This window comes from Corvus hawaiiensis, chromosome 8 (assembly GCF_020740725.1).
Source record: "Corvus hawaiiensis isolate bCorHaw1 chromosome 8, bCorHaw1.pri.cur, whole genome shotgun sequence".
Lineage (NCBI taxonomy): Eukaryota > Metazoa > Chordata > Aves > Passeriformes > Corvidae > Corvus > Corvus hawaiiensis.
The window spans coordinates 15,122,536-15,144,453 of record NC_063220.1 but is presented as its reverse complement, the minus strand read 5'-3'; the positions used below and the strand labels follow the sequence as shown (position 1 = coordinate 15,144,453).

The 21,918-nt window shown below is 34.3% G+C and overlaps 1 protein-coding gene across 1 annotated transcript in view; it reads right to left on the bottom strand.

Moving 5' to 3' along the window:
• Window positions 1-21,918, bottom strand: part of LOC125329394 (adhesion G protein-coupled receptor A3-like) — a 263,741-nt gene that overhangs the window by 103,114 nt on the left and 138,709 nt on the right. Inside the window, exons 8-12 of the mRNA XM_048311313.1 lie at window positions 18,943-19,107; window positions 14,956-15,154; window positions 13,555-13,704; window positions 10,441-10,602; window positions 7,965-8,180 (exon numbers count right to left, since the gene is read on the bottom strand). Coding sequence (XP_048167270.1) covers window positions 7,965-8,180; window positions 10,441-10,602; window positions 13,555-13,704; window positions 14,956-15,154; window positions 18,943-19,107 — 892 coding nt within the window. The remainder of the gene's footprint in view (window positions 1-7,964; window positions 8,181-10,440; window positions 10,603-13,554; window positions 13,705-14,955; window positions 15,155-18,942; window positions 19,108-21,918) is intronic.

Genomic DNA, 21,918 nt, shown 5'->3' with positions numbered 1-21,918 from the left:
GCAAAATACTCGTGAATTCACACTGACACAGAACATCTCACAAGTTCTACAAAGTGGTAACAGTCAATTAAATAAGGAAATATTAAATCCTTCAACCCAAAAAAGGAAAGTTAGAGATTTCTACTAGTATGATGGTTTTTTGGCAGTAAAAAAGAAATCAGGGTGAACGCCTACTCCCAGCTAAGCCCACCAAAACCACAGAAATACACTGCCCAGTTAAATAACTTCTTCATAAACAGCATAACAACAAGACAGAAATATTTCAACTGAAATTTCAGTTCCTGTGGCACAAAGACAGTTCTGAAACATTTTAGGCCTTTCATTAATCAACTCATTGGTATACTCATCTTCATAAGTCGCTTTAGAAGAGGTATTCTACATAATTGCACCCCTAGGTCTACACTGTACATAAAACATAGAGGTAACATACCCATTTCCTGGACTTCCACCACATACCCAGTAATGACTATCTTTCTGGAGATACACACACATATATATTTTCTTTGGAAAGTTCCTACAATGTAGCAATTATAGTGCCCTAACTACTACACAGAAAATCACACATATTAATCCCTCTATGTACATAAAACCATAACCCACACAAAAATCTTTGATACACGACCTCATATACTGCTGCATTTTCCTGAAGAGAAGTTCCAGCCAATATGGTCAGTTTCATAAGGAGAAAGGCTCCACCCTTCCATGAGCACCTTTATACCACATGCAGGGTTTGACTCCTCCAAAGCAGCCTCCTCACGTGTGCTATTAACCATTTCCTCAAATTATCACATACAGCTGGAGACTGAAAAGTCAGAAAACAATCAAGAATTTCTAGAAGAACCCACATTCAGAAAAAATATCCAGCCATATCACCTCCTAATAATCAAAGAAATCTATTTTAGTGAACTCTTTGTTACCACCAGTCTATTTGTGGTCCAACATAAGCCAACAAACCAACACTGAAAAGAGAAAAATAAAAGTAAAAAGGAAGAAGAAAAAAGAAAGAAAAACTAAAAACTTCTAAATGCACTTTCACAGTTACTAAAATTACTGATTTAGAAATTGGAAATGCCTTCTCTAAAATAGGCAACAATCAATTACCTAAGCAACCATGTCATGAAAAAGATTTTGAGAAACAATCTGTAATTATTTATCAGATACTGATATATGTTCTGTTATGTGGCATCAATCATTCTCTGAGAAAATAAACATTAAAAAGAAGAGTTTAGAAAAGAACAGTTAAAAATACTTAACTTACACAGGGAGTTCTATAAAAATGTTAAACGTTTACTGTTAATACCAAAAGAAAATTATGGGTTATTTTATTTTATATAATGAGAAAATTGGGGTTTAAGTCTTCGAAAGCCAGTGCAGAACTGGGACTTGCACTTGTATTCAGTATTGTAGTTGGTCATTATTAACTTTGTACCATCAAGTTAACTTAAAATATGTTCCAACAACTGATGTTCTGTGTTATTAATTGTTATGGTGTCAATGGGTTTTTGTTATGTGGTTTATCTTAATTAGTGTACAAATTATTATTTAACAGCAGAATGCACATGAAGGAGTCTGATAGTTCATAACAAGGAAACTAATCTTATAATGCCCTTTGGGAAATCCCAAAGAGAACTTTTCTGTAACAAGAGCAATGGTGCTGAAAATCAGAGGACTGTTTTTTACTCAGCCATTGTGGATTAGAGAGTGGCAGCACATCTCTCAGATATATATTGACAGCATATATAAAATCAGTATGATTCATGCATTCAGGAACAGAAGTTTGTCTCGCAGGAAAGCAAATGTGAGTTCAAATAATGGAATTTTGCATCAAATACAAGTTGCTAATTCTCCCAAGCCCTTTGTCTTTGTATTTATTCTCTTCAAGATATTCACACTTCTTTTCACTTCTTCAGACATACAAGTTTGGACTTCAAACTGTACATAGCATTAAGGGAGAATTCCTGAATGGCGAAATGAATTTAAGTTTTAAACAAAATACATGTTTCTGAAGCACCAATGGAATTTAGAAAACACACAGATGGCTGTTGTTATTTGCAGAATAACCTTTTTTTTCTGCTAAAAGTGAAATCGCAAAGGACATTAAAAAAAACAACCCAAAAGGGCATAAGCTTGTAATTACACATTTTAAAGTTCCTTCTAAGCACCTATGAAACAGAAAGAAGTGCTAAATTTTTCCCACTTTCAAAAAACATATAATTTTTAGATGTTAAAACATCTGATAAACCCATATAAGAATTGTAGAAACATTTCTGTATACCTAAGATTATTGACATTTTTCACACAGGCATTAATAGTATTTTGACACTGTTTCATTCTTCTCAATCTTTAGAAAGATCTGTAAGTGCAGGATGACCACCCACATAATAAAAGGCCACAGAAGCATGTACAGAGAAAAGAAAAAAGAAGGTATATTGAACACAGAACACCAAACTACAAACGTTGCAGGTGTCATAGTAGACATTATATAAACTCATTATTTGAGAAGGAATAGAAGTAAGGGCTATCAATATAAAAAAAGTGATTTGAGTGTACTGGAAAGAGAGGCTCAGTTTGTCTTGTCTGGTTTTGATTTTGAAGTTAAACCCTCTAATTACCTCAGCGACAGACATTTCATCTTTTTCCATAGCTCATACTCAGTATACAATCTGAACCCACCTGCAAGCAAATTAATACCTCCACAGAAAGTTTATATACTAGTTTATATATCATATTGCTAAATGTTTTTACTCACTTTTAATTTTATTTTAAAACAAGGATTCCATGTCTGTAATAAGAGAGACACCAAGAGCTACTTTTCAATACCTCTTAGACCTTATGTCTAAGAATTAGGATGAATAGAAAAGATCCTTTTTTAAACGCCAAAACTAGAATGAAGGTGATTATTTAGAATATTGAATAAATAGATATTATATGTCTGGATAGATTCTAAATCACTGTAAAAACCACTAGAGGATTAAATTAAAACTATATAAAAAAGATTTTTTAAAAAGTGGAATAAATGCAAAAGGATGAAGCAGGTAAAATATAACAAACTTTAAAATGCCTCCATCACATTAAGATGTATCTTTGTGAGAGTACCCACCCACTCACACAGAAAGGAGAAACAGTCCTAAATTAGTTACTGTAAAATCAATTTATAAATTTACACCCAAGCAAACTTTCTTGTAAGTTACCAGGAAAAATTATCAAATAATATCATTATCCAAGAGAGGAGGAGCAAAACGCTTTGGGCACTAAGACATGGAAAGAAAATTGAGAAAAGAGAAAAATGGGCAAAAAATTTTTACAGACATACTCAAAGTTCACCATAGTTGATGAGAAAGTGCTGCAATACTCTCTAAGAAGCAATGTGTGCTGGGAAATCAGAGGCGATCACGACGGAAATGATGATGCCAACATAATTCATGCTACATTTATGATGTCTATCAAGCTAGTAGTTATTACATGCTAGAAAAAACCACAAAATTACCCTAACAATATACTGTGACATACTGTAGTATAACAGTATTTTGTTGACTATGTTGGATAGTATTTTCTTAATATGATGCATGTGGTTATTGAATATTTCAACATGAATGTTCTCAACAGAAGATTGAAAAATATTTGCTTTTAATGTAGTATGGAATGAAAGAATATCTGGAGTGGGGAACATTTAGTCTGATACACCGAACCAGAAAAATCAATAATAGCTATCTTCTGTGAAAGGATGTTCATTTTGTACTACATTTTCCACAAATCCTGTACATTATTTTAATTCTGAATTTCCTGAGTTCATCTTTATGTATTGAAAAAATTCTGTACACATGCATACTGAAACTGGGAAACTGTATCCTAAAATGGATGTGCAACCTAACCTGTTGCAATCAGCAACAATAATTTTCCCCTTAACAATTACTCCTCGGATTTTTAATTCTGTGCTTTACCCTACTCTCTTGTCACTTGGTGGAAATCTTTAAGTTCTTTTCTCCATTCCTGGTAACTTTTACCTATGAATTTATCATTATGTATGCATTACATCTATGGTCTGACAATCAAAATTTATTTTATGCAAGACAAAATCTTTTCTTGCATAGATTTCCCAGTATGTATCTGAGACAAGAATATTTCTAAAATTGTGTAATATCTCAACATGGTATATGCAAGTAATCATAGGATTCTGCCCAAGCACTTTAGAATTTGTTTTTGTGGTTAGCATGGTACCAGTATAACTTTTAACATTTTATCACATGGACACTACCTGTAATAAAACCTGACAAATCAAAAGGTCAGTCTGGCTCAGGGCATAGAAGAAATAAATAGAATTGAAAAGTTGAATGGAATGCATGGAGAATAATATGAGGAATTCAGAAGTCAGGGATTACATGTGAAATACACATTACCGAAATTTCAAAACTTTGCTTCCAATTCATTTGTGTGTCAGGAGAATAATTAAAGGTAGGAATAGACTTCTCATTTGAGAAGCATTTTCAATGAAGCTGAAACTATAAATTATGTTCAGAAAATACTTTAAATTTGAAGCACAAATACCAAACTTACCCTTAACTGCACATTTCGTTACCATAATACAGGAAGTTTAAAGGTTCATTCTATACCAAAGGAATTTTACCGAGTCAGAGGGTGGGTTACCTGTCTAAGTGATTACCTTTGCACACTGGAGATATTTTGCAGAATCAGGCTGGAACAGAGATTAGGTTCCAAGTATGCTTCAGGTCTCATATCAAATGAGAACCAGACACTGGACTCACACTGAATGGCACTAAAATTTCATAAACTATTCTTACATTTTCCAAGTTCAAATGTTACAACAGCCTGGTTGGTGTGTGATTATCACATCATTATCATGATATCCTTAGACCACAGACAGTTCATGGGACAGAATTGTGCCTCAGGAGTATTCCTGTGATAGGCTCTCAGTCTGGAGACCCAGCGTGGGAGGATCCCATTAAAGCTACTTTAACAGATCATTCATAAAGGAAAATGAGGAAAACAACCAGTGTGTCAAAATACTGTATCAAAAACTTGGAATATATATCTGAGCCTTTTTTTTTTCCCCCCACCCATTAGAGTCCAGTCAGGTAGCAAAAGCCCCCTGTTAACAGCAAAAATGGGATCTAAGAGAAGGCGTTTGGGTCTAAGTCCTACCAGACAAAACTTCTGATCTGCAACAGTGGTAAAACATTCTTTTCAAACTTGCAGCTGGCTACAGAGTCAGAATTACATTTAAAGATAAAAATTTGTGTATCAAAGTGCAATAATGTTTTGATTTAGGGTATCTGAAAACACTGAAAGTTAGTCTATAAAAGACCTACAACATATTTGAACCATAAGTGTACAGAGATATATTTTAACAGCTATCTCCCAAACTTCTCTGAATGGACCTCTTTCAGTGTCTTTTAAATTATTTAATTTTCAAAGTCTATTATTTTTTAACTGCTTTTTACTTATTTATTTAAATTTTGATACTTCTCAACATTTTTGGGGCTTTCTATCCCATAATAACCAGATCAGACTAAGTTATGTACAGAAAACCACTGTCTAAATATGTATCAATTTCCCACCATTGACCGGAAATATCACTATGGATAGCTACAAAAGCTTTGATTGTAGTCACAAGAAAGCTTGTGCTCAGCTATTTCAGCCTTCTCCCCTCAACTGCCCACACTTTGCTTTGTGAGTATTCGCTTTTTTAATTGATTAGTGCAATTTCTTAACAACAGACAACATATAAAATTGTATATGAGCAGATGATTTACAATATTAGAAATTTGAAGAGGGCTACACTTTCTAGCACAAAAAAACATATAAACATTCTCTTTTAATAAGTTTCTAAAGCAATTTTTCACATTTTTATTAGAATAAATTAAATTTGTATTACTAGTTCTACTGGGTGATTTCAATTAGATGTTTTTTCTTCTTCATTATTAATCCTATGATAAATAGAGGAGACTCTAAGAATAATCTCAGCATCTAAGATGAAGTTCTAAAGGTCAGATATAACAAAAGAAACAATTCTGACCTCTATCACAGATTCTCTATTTTCATAAACTTTGCATAGCACAATCAAGTAGGTTTACCTCAGATGAGCAAATACAGAAACAATTTTGCTAGTGGATGATGATAAAGAATCCCATTTTCTGTTATCAGTTACAATTCTACATATCCTTCTCCTTGACTGTGAAGAAATGTAACCAATTTCAGAACGAATTAAGGGAGTGCTTAGCCTAAAACTTTCAGAGAGCAGTGAATGAAAACTTCTTGCATTTCAGGATTAAGTTAAAGGAATATATCCAGTCTACTTATTCACATACCACATTTAAAGCCTGAGTACATCGTGGTGTTAAAACCTAAAGCCATGTAACCAACATTTAGCTGAGTCTATGATCTCCTCTATTGTGCTGCTACAATCTTTACAAATTCATATACAGGTGAAGGCAGAGATCCACCTAATAAAGTCACTTCTGTCAGAATATATATTACATACATCAAAATGGCTTTGTATGAGAACAAGCTCACTTTCTCCTGGCTTCTTTGTATAATCAGTAGCATTTCCCTTCCCTATATTGTATAAAATCAGGTAGGTTCAAAGTATACAAGGAAAGATTTTACTGAGATCACTATGGTGCCATTCTGACTACATTTTAGAAAGGGGCTTCACATAGCTGGTCTTACTCTACATCTTTGACATATGCACGCTGATAGGACAGATGAGGAATTTGCAATTATGGTAGGATTTTTATAACAGGAGAGATACACCAGTGCTTGGCCATTCAACTATAAAGAGATTAATTTACTAAAAATGTTGGTACTCAGTTTCTAAAGAAGTACAGAATATATTGGTGGACCTAATAAAGAAAACTCTCCCATTGCTGTAATCCCATATATATTTCTATATCAATAATACTATCCCATACATTTCAGAGTGTTCCAGGGTTGCTTCTTGAAGAAATCTTGCATCTTTTAGATCTCTGACATTTGGTTTTCACCTTATGGATGGCAAACTCATTTCTTTTTCAGACATCTTTCTTTTTCATATAGATAAAACATGTTAAAAGTGTTCACAGAAAAAAATGAACTCCATTAAAGGAAACAAATTTAACTTATTCTTCCATTATTAAGATGACTCCTTTTAGCAGAAGATCCTGGGAGCACAAAGTACCATATCACTGACTGTATAGTCCATACAGATTAAAATGCACGAAACTTCAATCAAAATACTTTCAAGTTCAATAAACTAGTAATATTGTCCAGAAAAGGACCATTTTGTCATAGTAAGTATTTCAAGAAATAAGCCTATTAAACTGAGATTCAGTTGAAGGATAAAAAAAATTCAACACTAACACTTAAATTTAATAACATGCTCAGCCAAATACAAAATTACATTTCCTGCTAAATCAAAATTTAATTGATCCACTTCATTATTTGATAACAACATTGTATTCTATTAAAACGCTTATTTACTATTTTCTTCAGCTACTACTCAAAAATCCAGCAAAACACTCTCCCTCAGCATAAAGTCCAGAAGATAGTGTAATATTATTTACAGAAGTAAAGGTAATTCCCCTAAAAAATACACCTCTGCAATGTAAAGTCCCCTGAGAGTGCCTCACTAAAACAAGTATCTCCAAATTAATTTAAAGAGATTGTTTACACATAGAAAAGTTTGCAGAACTGGACTCAGAGATAGAAAGAACAAGACATTCACTCATCTCTATTCACATCCTGCATTCTGCCTGATTATATTAATGGAATATTCATTAGCACAACAAAATAAGTTACACCCAATACACCAGTTTAAGCTCACTTACATGCTGAAATTATTAACCAGTTTACAGTGCTAACAACACATAAAATATGAATTTTACAAATCAGTATTCTGCCTAAAGGTGCAACTGAAAACACTAAATAAATAAAATAGATAACTTATATTTATAATCATACTGACTTACCCTGGTAGAAGAATTCACCAAAGAACCATCCAGATTGCCAGTGTTGCACTTGAAATTCAAATATACATCAGGATTGTGATTTGCTTCCCATCTTCCCAAATCAGGAGTCACTGACTTGTCCGAGTTTGCAGTTATTTTCTGGTAGGCAGTGCAAGTCATTCCTGTGAAACTGGATGGCTTGATCATGAAGGCTTCCAGAGCAATATTACGAGATACCTGTGAAAACATTGACAATAGTCATGTCACAAACTCATTAACCATACTTGCAATATTGTATGTGCATTGTGTACTTAACTGCATACACTCAATAAAGGATTGTGCATGTATACACTTAACGTATATCCTTGGGCTGAGAAAGAAAACAGAACTTATTTGAAAACATGATATAGAATTCTACAACAGCATAGTGGATTTGCTTCAATCTTTCTTTCTTACATATACATATATATATATATACACACGATCCTGTTTCTATCAGTTACATTAGTTATTATTACATCAGTTTTGCAATTTCATCATTATCAACTCCCATGGAATCTGGAATTAAAGCGACAGAGTTATAAAGTGAACTAGCAACACCAGGCTTAAGAACTATTTAAAAATTGAATAAGGATGTGCTTTTGTACCTCAAAAAAGCAGCAGAAACCTTCTTAGCTATTTAGTGGCTGAGTCTTTTCACAGACCTTGTTCCATGAGAATACTGAACATGACTACACAGTTCAGTGCAACACCATGGTACAGGTACATTTTTGGCCTGCCCTTTAGCAAAGTGAAGTGTATGGAGACAGAGGTCATAGCAGACTGCAGAGACACATCTCTACCCTTAAACTAGCATTCTCATTTCATCACAGGCCTGTGCATGAGATAAACAGCTCACGTTGTAACAGGTGGAGACTGGTAGCACACTGATAGGACTACATGGTTTCTGCTTCCAGGCATAGATTGTTTAGTGATCTATGGACCTGGAAGTGCTGGATTAATGGTTGGACTCGATCCTAAAGGTCTTTGACCACCTAAATGATTCTGTGATTCAATGTCACAAGGCTGACACAGTTTATAGAGTTTCTCTTTTTTTCCTTTGGAATTGTACTAGAAGCTACTGGGTGCCTAAGCCATGGAGGATTTTTATTTACTGTTTTCTAAAATAAAGAAAGCAGATGCAATTTCTGTGTGACAGTTTCCTGGCTGGCCTCCCAAAGGAGCAGACATGTTTGGTATGGCATAAGATGACAGCGGAAATACTCCACAGCTTTTGTTTATTTACAAATTGCACTCAACAGTAAACTACTTCTCCTACAGAAAACCATGAGAAGCTATTTTAGCCAGATAAAGCATGGCAAAACAGTTAGTGACACATATCTAAGTACATAGAGTTACTCTTTTCAGTAATGTCAACATCTTTCTGAAGCAGTGATGGGGAAAAAACCTGACCTTTGTCACTTGACATTTAAAAGAAATGTAAGTATAAAACAACAGAGCCCTCCTCGCTGTCACATTGCAAAATAATTCTAGATATCACATTATTGTCACTACACATTTAATATAAATACTTTTAGCAAATTTGATTCTTTTATGTAAATGAGAATTAAACAAAAAAATTTCCTTAAAAAACAGTCCAATATATTTTTGTCCTTGTTTGGAAGACTGCTTTTCTAAAAACATACAGTGAATGAATTAAGGCTATTATGCTATTTGGCTTCCTCTCTAATTCAATTCAGCCTATAATTCCTTTTTTTTTTGGGTTGCTTTTATTTTTATACATTATTGCTGCACCTGAACTCACATCGAAACAGTGTTTTTGTGTAAATGCAGTGGACAATTGAGAAAAGAATACATGTTGTTTAAAAGCAAGCAAGCAAGCAAACTAACCCAAGGAACAATAAGGCTTTAAAGTATTTATCTAAAATTCTAAAAGGGTAACTTTAAAGCTTCTGATTCAGATGTATTCCTGCTATTTAGATGTTGAAACTGGCAAGAAGACAATGTCTTACTCTCCAAATGGCAACCTCTCAGTATCCAAGTCACACATTTGTGTAGGTGGAGGCCAAGGATTAAAAAAAATTATTTCTAACAGGTACAGTTTGCTTCTGAAAAACTAAAACTAACCCCAAATTAGTAATGTTTAGGACACGATAGACCTTTTTTGATAATCTTCTAAATACTTTAAGCAGAAATTGTCTACAATCCTCTTGGAAAGGCATATTAAAATCTTCAAATTGCAAGGGATCATGTTGTTTTCTATTAAAAATGTCAGTCACTCATTCAACTTGGACCTTTCAAATAAAGCCATATACTATAGTGGCTTTAAAAATAGAAACTGAGTGAATAGTAAGAACACTATATTGTAACAATAAATACAACTGAACAAAGAAAACCATTTTTTATACCACTGGTGATATTTAAAAAATATTTTGGTCTTGCAAATAGAAATCAAGAGAAAAAAAATCTTACAAAACACTTTAATTTTTTGAAATACCTTTGATATTACTTGAGTCTTGCTTGTCAATATTTGACTTGCAATCTGTTCCACACATCGTACAATCCTGGTGCAGGCTTTGTCTTCCTTTTGAGCCATCCACAACACATGGTCATCCACCAACATTATATTGCTGGCAATTTCAATAAGAGCATCCCCAACCTGGAAGAGAAAAAAAAACCAAACAAACAAACAAGAAAAGGTATTGTCTGTAAAACTCACAAAGTAAAGAAAGAACAGATAAGAGTACAATGAAGGCAGGTGCCTCACTTCTCTTGGTAACCATCATTGAAAGACAGCTTTGATTTTATAAAAAATGTAAATGGATTGAAAAAGAAAAACTGAGAAAGGAGAAGTGCAACTCACATCAAGGAAGAGGTTTCTAATTCACAACTTTAAAGCTTATCCTCTAGATAAACCACACAAATTGAGTCTCTCATCTGGCAATAAATAGAATTCCAGAATTATCACCCTCTTTCTTAAACTAATTAAAATTGGCCAAGCCCCTCCAAAGAACTGCTTCATGTTCAATCAAAGGACCTTGAAGGGGAAGGGTGGGGCGAAGGAAAAAACAAAGCAGAGGGAAAATATATTTGAAAGACATCTTTGTTACAGACATAGTGGAGTAAACCTGAAATATAGCTCAGGTGCTGATACAAACTTAGATCATCTCATTAGCCGTAGCTTTGGTAGTTCTAATTCATGCTTGTGCCTAACCCAAAATAACAGATCTTGTTTCACCAGATGACATTTTGCAGATTTTGGTTAACTAGGTGTTTGAAATTTTATTAGTAGCTACATTTAAAAAGAATAAATACCACTGAGAATATTTTTTGTAATTATTTCAAGCTAAAATAAAAATGTTTACTTTTTAAAATTCAAAAGCTTCATTTGAGTAAAATTTGAAAATCAACATGACCATGTTACCAATATTTTTGAAGGCAAAGATATGGAAAAGATATACCCAGTTGTCACAAATAAACTTGAATAAAAAGGTATATAGAAGAGAAAAACAACTGAGAAATATTGGTAAAGTAAAGTTAAAGCCAAAAAGTCACACTAATGGAAACAGAAAAATAAGGCAAATACACAGATAATTCAGTGGAAATGAAAACAGAAATTCAGCAATGATGAAAAAGATTTAAAAGACGGCTGAGGTTTTGAAGTTAGTTCTGCATTTTCAATAAAAAAATACATAAATTTCACATGCACTGCAAAGGAAACAAATAATGAGACTATATGTGAAATTTTCTGTGACTGTTCCTGAAATATTTAATCTATTTTTGAGAACATAATTACTAGATAATTCTAGATGGCTTTTGACAATGTGACAGAGTTATTGATAAAATGAATAATAACAAATCACATTAAGAGTCTGGAGTGATTTATGAGAAACTATAAAAGCAAATACCAATCAACTAGGCAGTAACTTACTGAGGGCAGAACAATAGTCTATAAATATACAAAAGGAGAGAAATAAGAAAAGGAAGTAATTTATACTATAATTAAATGCATTAATGAAGAGTAAAGGCATGCCATTAAAAAGACAAAAAATTGGGCTAATATATCTATATCTTCCTGACAAAAAATCGTAGTGTTGCAAATATGGCCCTTGTGCTGCTGTTGAACCTCTCCTGTTTGAGAGGTGAACCACCAGATGGGATAAAGTACCTTTAGCTTGTATAAAAATGAACAGTCCTGCATGGAATGGGACATGCATCCAAGGGAAGAGGTACAGAAACTGTACTAGTTTAGTAAGAATGTTTTTGAAAGTATTTTGAAAATTTGCATTTTAATTGATTTCTAATGAATTTGTATAATTGTAGCTTCAGTTCCTAGTCAATTGCAAACTAACTGCCTTTTATTAAATAAAGTTCAGTCCTATTTATAATTATGGGTACAGCCTCATGCACAAAGCTATTGACACTTAAATTTTACCAATATTTTTGTACCTTCTGAGTGAGAGTTAAGCAATGGGTGCTAGTAAAGAGTTCAGTGAATGAGGACCCTACTTAGGAAACTTGAGAGAGAGAAGAAAGTGTAAAGGGAAACAGAGAAAAATTAGGAGAAATGTTATAAATTAAGAAAATAATAAGGGTTACTAAATTAGATATGTAGAGATAAGTGATGGAGATAGAGATGTTTCGATACCAAAAAGCAGAAACTAAAACCTATTTGAAAGGCAGAAGAAGTCAATTAAAAGATTAGAGATGCTGCTCAGTTTTAATGGAAAATGCATCAGCTGCTAGAAAAATAAAGAGGCTTTATAGCAAATCCAGCTGTTTCCTTTGAATGTTAAATTTTTATTTTGTCAGAAAGCAGTAAGATCTTATCAGGATTTTGAGCTGAAATAAAGTTGCAGCTTTGAAACATGATTCTTGGAGAGCACTTAATAATATACTTTAGATCTAGTGTTTAATGGTGAAATTGGAGACTTTCTCAAATTGGCACTAAAATGTTAACTGTTATAATTCCCAGAGCCAGAACGGAATGAACATTGCCAAACCAAAAGAAAACATCATGTGCTCAAAAATTGCAGTTTATGAAATCTTTATGCAAGCAGTTACTCTGAAAATTAACAGCAAAAAAATATGATGAACATTTCTGTTCTCTGTAAAAACCTATCTTTCCCATAGGGTTTGCACAACTCTGATTAGATTTTCCTGCAAAAATGGCATACATACTGGTAAAAGTTTCTGTACAAAGTTGCACATAAAGACATATTATCTTTTCTTTACATGAAGCGATACCTTCTCTCAAAATTCAGTGAAAACCTCCTGATGCAATGAAGAAAACAAGAGAAGCTCCAGTGGCCAGACAGAGTCCATTCTAACACATTAGACATGGTAGAAATTAAAAAGGAAATTAAATAAGCAGCTCATTAAAAAACAGGTTTTATTCCTAAGCAGCAATGCCCTTGTCATCAGAGAAGAAGACTTAGTTGTCCTTTTTGGCACAAAGAGACACATCACAGTTTATGCAGAACATTTGCAATCAGCAATCAGTTCTAGAAGCTACTCTTCAGTGTGTGCCCGCATACATTAAGAACAGGGCCATATGTCAAGACTTCTCTTCTAAGTGATACTTTTTTTCAGCATAGAGAAGATATCTTACATCTTCAACTTCATCCACGAAGACAATTAACTTTTCCATTATATAAGCCAAATATATTACATCCATTTTGTCCGAAAAGAGGGAAGCACCTCTCGTGTAGGCTGTCAGCTGGCGGGAAAATTCAACCACGGTTGTCAAATTGATGTGCATCTGAAAATACATTAGAATTGTTAGGCTTAATAAATCAGCTAGCTTCATTATCTTTAAAAACTGGAGATCACATCCATTGGTATAATGCCTGCCATAATTTCTCATGGATTTATGTGCATCAATATGCCATGGATATACATTTCAGGGGCACATGAAAGTATCTTCAGCCTTAAGTCTTAGATTTCATTGCTGTTATCTGAAGACACCAGCACAACAGGCCAACAAATTCTGAAGATTTTTGTCTACTTTTTCTAGACTGTAACTATCTGGCCTCATAAAGCATACCAAGCTACCAACCTTGCCTTGCCTCTATCTTTAGATCCTCATAAAAACAACAGTGTCAGCAATGGTTCCTACACACAGTGGTACATGGTTGGAGAACAAGGTAAGTTCAGACTGTATGTGAAGAAAATCTTTCCTGTCATAAGAGCAGTCAGGCATTTGAACAGGTCACTCCCAGAAGTTGTGCAGCCTCCATCCTCAGAGGTTGTAAAGATCTCAGTGTCTAAAGCCCTGAGAAACCCAACATCACCTCATTGCTTACAGGAGAACAAGCTGGATTCTACACACCATCCTTATTATTACCCTGCAAGTGCAATGGCTCTCTTAATATTAGTTACTACTATTTATGAACCCATATGAAAACTATCTTTCTGTGGTCTTATCTAGCACTACTACTAGGGAAGAAATGAACAAGGAAACTGAAAGTTGTAAAATTAGTATGGCAGTTATACATCTGTGCCATCCTCCACATCCTCCTGTTGTGCTCTTTTTTCCTCATTAATTTCTATCTACCTGCTTTTTCATCTCATTCTTTTACTTATCCTTAAGAAACAGTTTAAGTAGTGCTTTTTTTGAAGACATCAAAAAGGCATTCTACAGAAGAAAGGCACTTCAGCTGATGAAACTCTGATATGGGACTTCACGAGAAATTAACATCTTTCTGGATAAACCCACGAGGGGAAGACAAAGAAGGAAAGTGAAGCACTGATCACTGTGTCAACATTACTAATAATCATCTCGACTCTAAGCACTCTAATGGAAAAAAAATATTAAGATAAAGGTAATAAATGCTGGGCACTTGTTCCTACTACAACTTCCAATTGCCAAAGAAACAAATTGTTGTCTTTCAAGTAAAGCATTTTGTTAAAAGTCCATCCATCCCAAACTTGTGGATGAACCAACACTTCTCGCAAGCTATTCAACAAGATCAGTACCAGAGAAGGAGAGCCTTGGATTTCACAATGTTACCTGACTAAAAGCATGAAGAACTTGAGTTATTTCTTGTGAATAAGGACATTCAGAATAGTTTTCTTCATCCCAGCCCCCAGTTCGATTACATTTACGCCACGCCTTAGCCTCTTCTGCGCCATTGTGAAATGCAACGGAGTTAAAAGAATACTGGAGACAGGGGTGGTAAGCAGTTATACCAGCCAAAGTTTTGGGCCACCTATAAACAGCATGATAGTAAAAATTAAAATGTGAAAGGCAACTTACAATATAGATATATATAACAATATATAACCATATAAAGCAATATACAGAGATATATGAGAAAAAAGGGCTATTTAAACTTTTACTTCATAATGTTTTATAACGAATTACTTTGTTTCTTTGGAAAATGTCAAAATTATACAGGTTCAAGTCTGGCTGATCACACATTCATTCTGCATTAATTCCAGGAAGGTGTTTAGTGTTAAGGAAAAAGGTATGGCTGGTGTTTTTACTACATTCATGTTTGCAAACTGCAAAAAGCAGAGCAGTAAGTCTGTGAAACAAAAAAAAAAACAACTTAAAACCCTATTACTAAATGCTCTTAAAAAGTAAGTGCTCAAAATGTACCTGAAAATCTCAGAAAACAATAAACAAGATTTCAGTAGAGATCATGTGCGATGGAGGAGGAAGGAACTAGCCCTCAAAAATTAGCTGTTTAGGTATATGTGATTTATGTAGCGTGATTCTAAAACATTCTTTGAAAACAAACTAAATCAAGAGCAGCTGTGTAAAATACAGCTTTTTACCGGCTAGGCTCTTAGTTCAATGCCTTAGAAAGCCTCGTGCAGCCTAGAGAGGTAGCACGGGCAATCCAGCATTTCAGTAGCTCTGAAAATGGCAAATAGTAGCTGCAAAGCTGATACCACTAGTAGAAGCAAAGAGGGAGAAATACAGCCTTCGGTTGCCCAATTCCTGCAATTAGAAGCTTTCAAATAGAGACAGAAACGCACAGATGTTCGCAGAAGGATCACAAAGCCAAAGAGGGCGGGTCCCCTCTTGGGCCCTTCTTTTATTCAGAGAAGAGGAAAGGGGAGGACTGGGGGCAGACCTGGGGTGACCGGCCAATCAGACACTGCTAAAGAGTTTGAGTTGCATTTGGTTTTGCCCACGCTTGGAACAAAGGAGTTGAGGAGCACATGGCAGAGGCAAGTCTGGCTTGTCTCGGGGAGGGGGAAGGGAAGCTCGTAACAGGCAGCAACAAGCAGCCAGAATTCTTCTATTTAGCTGATGGGTCTGTTATAAAATACACTTTTTCTGCATTCTCTAGAATGGCACAACTGGAACTATTTCTATAGATAAACAATCTATTGTCATTTACAGCCTAGTATGGACATAGCAGGATCAGGTAATTGGGAGAAATCAAAGAAAATCATAAGCATATCCTCAGCGAGTCAGCAGGTGTGGCAAGGATATGGTTCTTGAATTGCACTGATGTAATGACTGAACCCAATAAATCACAAAAATATTCTGCCTTTCAATGAAAGCACAGCTTGGCAATCAGCCTTTCCTCAAACATATGTATTAGCTCCTCTTAATTACACAATGCACGTTCCATTGTACATTGTTCCATAATAGACTGAAAGGTTTTGGGCTATAAAAGTTTTCTTCATTTCAAAGAAAAGCTGAGAAGAAAAATACTTTTATTTGTCACACCTGTCACTGAAATAATTCAATTTGTGATGTAAAAACAGTTGATAAAAAATGAATTATAAAAAGAGCTTCCCCAAAAAATCAAAATATGTCCAGTAGTATATATAGTATATAGTGTATAGTAGCATAGAGGCCTTTTGCCTCTGGGCTAAAATATTACTTTTAGTAAAACATTTGCATTAATGCAATTGGGCCACACATTGGCAACTTGCATCAAAAGTAAAACGAACAAGATTATTCTGAAACTAGCACTGTCACAGTGAGCAGAACCTGGCCTTTATGACTAGGAATGATAGCATGTAACAACATTACCATTTGCTTTTCAGAATAACCTTACAGCATTTTAGAAAACAAAAAAATAGAGTAAAATATGGCCATGATAGCGAAAACCTCTTAGCACAAAAGGCCAGTTCATTCTGACTCTCAGTGCCTAACTCTTGCTGCAGTTACATAATTATAAATACCACCTAGGCTGTACAACTGAAATAGCCACACTTCCCTAACAGTTGACACTTTTTTCCTTTCTTTTGCCCAATAAAAGAACTGTTCTTTCTAGTTTTGCCTCTGTGGTTCAATTCTTTCTACTTACATACTTGTTATGTTACCAAATCTTCAAAGACCTTTGTAAGAAAACATGCTGGTGTGATAGCTCCATCTCTGAGGATTAACCTTTGGAACAATTTCAAGCACTAGTGCTGAATTTGAGCCTGATAAATTCTCTATGATTTTAAATTCATTCTCAAATGCCAAAAGAACCTATGGACTCAGCATTCTGTTGATGTACATTTAAAAAATAAATTTATATGGATTTCTAGGAAGATGATCAATAGAAAGAGAAATGTCCACTCCTGTTTTTTTGATTTCTATAAAATGACAAAAATGCCCCTGGTGTTAGCTTGTGCAGCCTGTAGGATTCATATATATTTATTTTATGGAGAAAAGAATGTCATTTTAGGGCAAGAACATGAACTTCATAGAGTTGTCATCTAAAAGATTCTATATGTGTTTTCTGATAGGAAGTATACATTTCTTAAAATATCTAACTAAAACATATTTAAGCACATCCACTATGAGAAAACATAATTCCAGTTTTTGTGACGACAAAAAAATCTGTAAGATTGTCAAAGGTCTCTAATGAACTTTAATCCATATATATGGATTGCCTCAGCAATTTTACCTCAGTGAAAGAGGTAAACTCACTGGAACTGAGGTTAACACATAATAAAATAGCTTTGTAGTAAAGAGAAAAGAGATTATTTGAGTAGGTTATTTTTTTCCACTTCTTTCTAATTCAATCCTTTATTTTTATTCAAACACAAGAAATAGTAAAAAAAGCCTTTGGGAAAGTTTTAAAGGTAACCTAAAAATAAAGAGAGGCTTTCAGGTCAGAAATATTTGCAGAAAGTTCTGTTGTTTAAGAGAAGCTTCCTTCCTCATCTACTTTCCTTTCATTAACTATTCGAGCTGAATTCTCATTATAATTCATTTGATAACAAATTACTGTCTTTCTCAATGGGATTGCCATCATACATCAGTCTTATTGTCAAGCAGGTTTTGTTTAAGAGCTTTGTGCATATCATTGGAGTATTTTAGAGCTAACTGAAAACAATACCAAATTCCACAGAAACCTTTTCTTCTGATTAAAATGATTAAAATTTTAAAAAGCCCCACCAGCATATGTAGATAAAGTAAAGATGAAGCAAAAACTGCATTTAGTTTACAAAATTTTGCAGACTCTTAAGATTCAGATAGCAGGACAGATGTATTTTGTAAGCATGTGATATATTGGTAGAACTCTGTGTGTCCTTAAGCTCACCTCAAACAATCTATTTGTTTTTCTAAGTACTTCTACTTTCTGTTTTGATTCTTTTCAGTGAAATATTTTACTAACAGTTTCATGTCATTTGTTACCTCTCATCTCAGCTGAACAAAGCCACCAGAACTAGAACAGATTAAAAAAGTCAAGTACTGAAGATTTAATCTTCTAATGCTTTAATGCAGTGTTATCATCTTCTACAAAGACCAAGAACAATTTTGAACATTCTCTCATTTGGCTCATTTTAAAAAAATCTTCCATAGCTGCATACTGAGGAATTAGAAGATTTTCTGACTTTCACAAACCACTGCTTCTCTTGAAGCACCAGGCCCCATTTCCCATCAAAATTATACAGTGCTCCTCCTTCCTATCATACTACATAAAAATGACAGCTAAAACAAGTGATTTATAATTGACACTGAAGTATCATGTAAGCATGAATGTGGTCTGTACCTACATTAATACATGAAACACACTCCAAACCCAGAAAGTCATACCTGAAGTCTCCCTTGTTGTTAATAACTCTTTCTGCAGGGCAGTAGGGTGCAGCTGTTTCAAGTACCACAATTTCTACTTGTTTAGTGCTATTTCCATAGGAATTCTTGACTAGACACTCCCAATCTCCAGTTGCATCAATGTCAATACTGGATAGGATAAGTTCACTAAAAAATAAAAGATTCATCATTGTATACACTTAATTACACAGATATCAAGTCATTGGTTTTCTGACATTAACTTATTTTCAGAGATTTTTTATGAAAATATAAAAATGGGGTTTGGTCTATGGTATTAGAGGGACAGACAGTATGTAGTGGTAGTGAGCTCTTAGCAGCAACAATTTGTATTGACTACTCAGGTTGTAACAGGCTACAACACAACTCACAAATTATCACAAAAGAATATCAATTATTTATCAATGCCTGTTCTCCTTTCCCCAGATATTACAGAATATTGGGTTTGTTGCCTAACCAAACACCCAAATGTCAGAAATTCATTTCAAGCTGACCACACAACCAACCCATAGAGAATGGGTTTGCCTTCAGCCATGATTACAGCTCCTATGGCATCTCAACAGCAGAATCTGGCACTCCTTTATCAGGGATAGAACCTCATTCAATTACTGCAACTCTACAGATGTCATAGACCAAAAATAATACTAACTACTTCATTTTAAGAAGGTAACACGTTTTATCTTAAATCTGCCACTTGGCTAGAAATGAATTTTACTAGAGTTTTAAACAAATTACAGCTTCTGAAAGTTGCTGAGAGAGGAAAAAAAAAGGCAGCATTGATCTGAAATATTTACTTTGCTTTACAGAAATGGCTCATCTTTGAATATGCCTTGTGGTTTAGACAATTAGAAATTATGTGGGAAGAAAGGCAGTAGTGTGAGAAAGGGAGAGAATGTACATTATAAAAACTGAAGGACAGAATTAAAAGTTAATAAATTTATTTTGAATTTTTATTTAAAATAAAATCTTAAAAATTCTTCTCGTTACCTTTAGCACTTTTATGTAGAGCCTGACATTTTGAAAGATGATTTTCTCAAGTACTTACTACAGAATTGTTATCTGGGTCCTCAGAAAACAAATAAACCACAGTAAATAGTCTTTGATTTAAGTTAGTTGCTTCAGAATTTTTACATAGTTCTCCAGATATTCAGTAAAATTTATTATTAAATAGTAACTTTAAAAATTTCACATTATTCCTATTTATGATGGCTTTGAACTCCAAGAGCCTTGTAACCCCCTATTTCATTTTTACAATGAATTTTAACATATTTTATAGCAAAAAATATAGAAAAAGCATTACTAGCCATTCTCAGAGACTAGCTCAGTATTTTAACGTCAAAGGAAGCAATTTTTCTCTGAAGAAGTCTCAGGTGAATAGCCCAGTAACAGCAGCCTCTTGGCTAATTCTTAATACATCTTTTCATATTCAGGGTGAAATATATCAGTGCAATTAGCCAGTTTATAGCAATGTTTTAATTAAATCTTATATTTCGTATGTCACAACAATCTCATTTCATTTTTATAGACAGTTAAGATCATACTCCTAGAGCTTATAAAAACAATTAGGCATAAAACTTTTTCACTGAAAGAGAAGGCAGCAGAAATATTCACTCGTGGCATCAAGATGTGGAGACTTCACAAATTAATAGAATGTATGATAGTTTTGCTGATCTTTTGATATATTTTCCATAAAATATATATAATCACTGTTAACAATAGAAATTTGATAAAACTGGGAACCATGGTGATGTTAGGTAAATACCATATTTGACTTTACTATAAATTTTACAAGTACTCAGTATGAAGATAAATATAAAGGGTGTATTTTCCATTTATTTAAACTGCTGAAATGTGTTCTGATGTAAATTTCTCTGCTGCTTAACAGATCTCCCGTCATGAGATGACGTTTCCCAGATTCACAGACATATTTACTGATACGTCAGTGTTGCTTCTGATAGAAATGCAATACTTGAACACTGGTTCAAATTATCTCAAAAGATGAGTAACTCCTCACATTCACACTTTTAATCTTCTATTGCCCTTTCTTCAGATGGTGACAAAAAACAAGCCAGAAAAGGTTTATGCAATATAATGACTAGATCATGACATTGTCTTCTGAATTGCCATCTGGTCACTGTAAATGATGCATTGATTTATATTCCTCTTGGAATATTTTGGATAGCAAGCCCAATGGTGAAACTGTTCATTTACTTATCATCTGGATATGACAAATGATAAATCGATCTTATACCTCTTATACCTCTGGATAATTTGGGGGACTGAATTTAAAAAAAAAAAGTATTTTAATACTCAAAAAAAGCAGGCAACTTGATCCTTTAGCCTTTTCTCCACTTAAAATCCTTAGAGACTTCAACTTCACAGTGCTGGCAGACCAGAAGGGAAGGGTGGGCCTTTCCTGGGTATAGAATTTTAAAACTATTTCATAAAATTGTCTACTAGGTCAGTTACATATTTTAAGTCTTGGCATGGTTATGTAAGCATGCCCAGAGATTCTCATTCGTAGCAGAAAGGCATTCTTGATCTCTCTTAGCAATGGCAACAAATCTTGGCTAAAGGCAAGAACCCTCCCATAATCTGAGAACAAGGCAGGACTCTGATTAAGGAGCTTGACAAGAACACAAAAGAATTAAGAGGGGATGGCTCCTTTGGCTGTAATCTTTTCTTGATTACCCCATCTCACATGAGCTAATAAACATCCAGCCACAAATGAAACAATATTGCCCCTACTATGCAGCTTTCCTAAGGATGGAGTATGAGTTAAGCATTCCTACGCCCTCTACATCAGCAATCACATCCCACTCCTCAGCAGTGTGACAGTTGCCACTTTTCATGGAAAATTTTGACTTCCAGGATGAGAAGAAATGGCCTCAAGTTGCAGCAGAGTGAAGGTTTCGATTAGATACTAGGAAAAGGGTGGTCCAGCACTGCAACAGGCTGCCC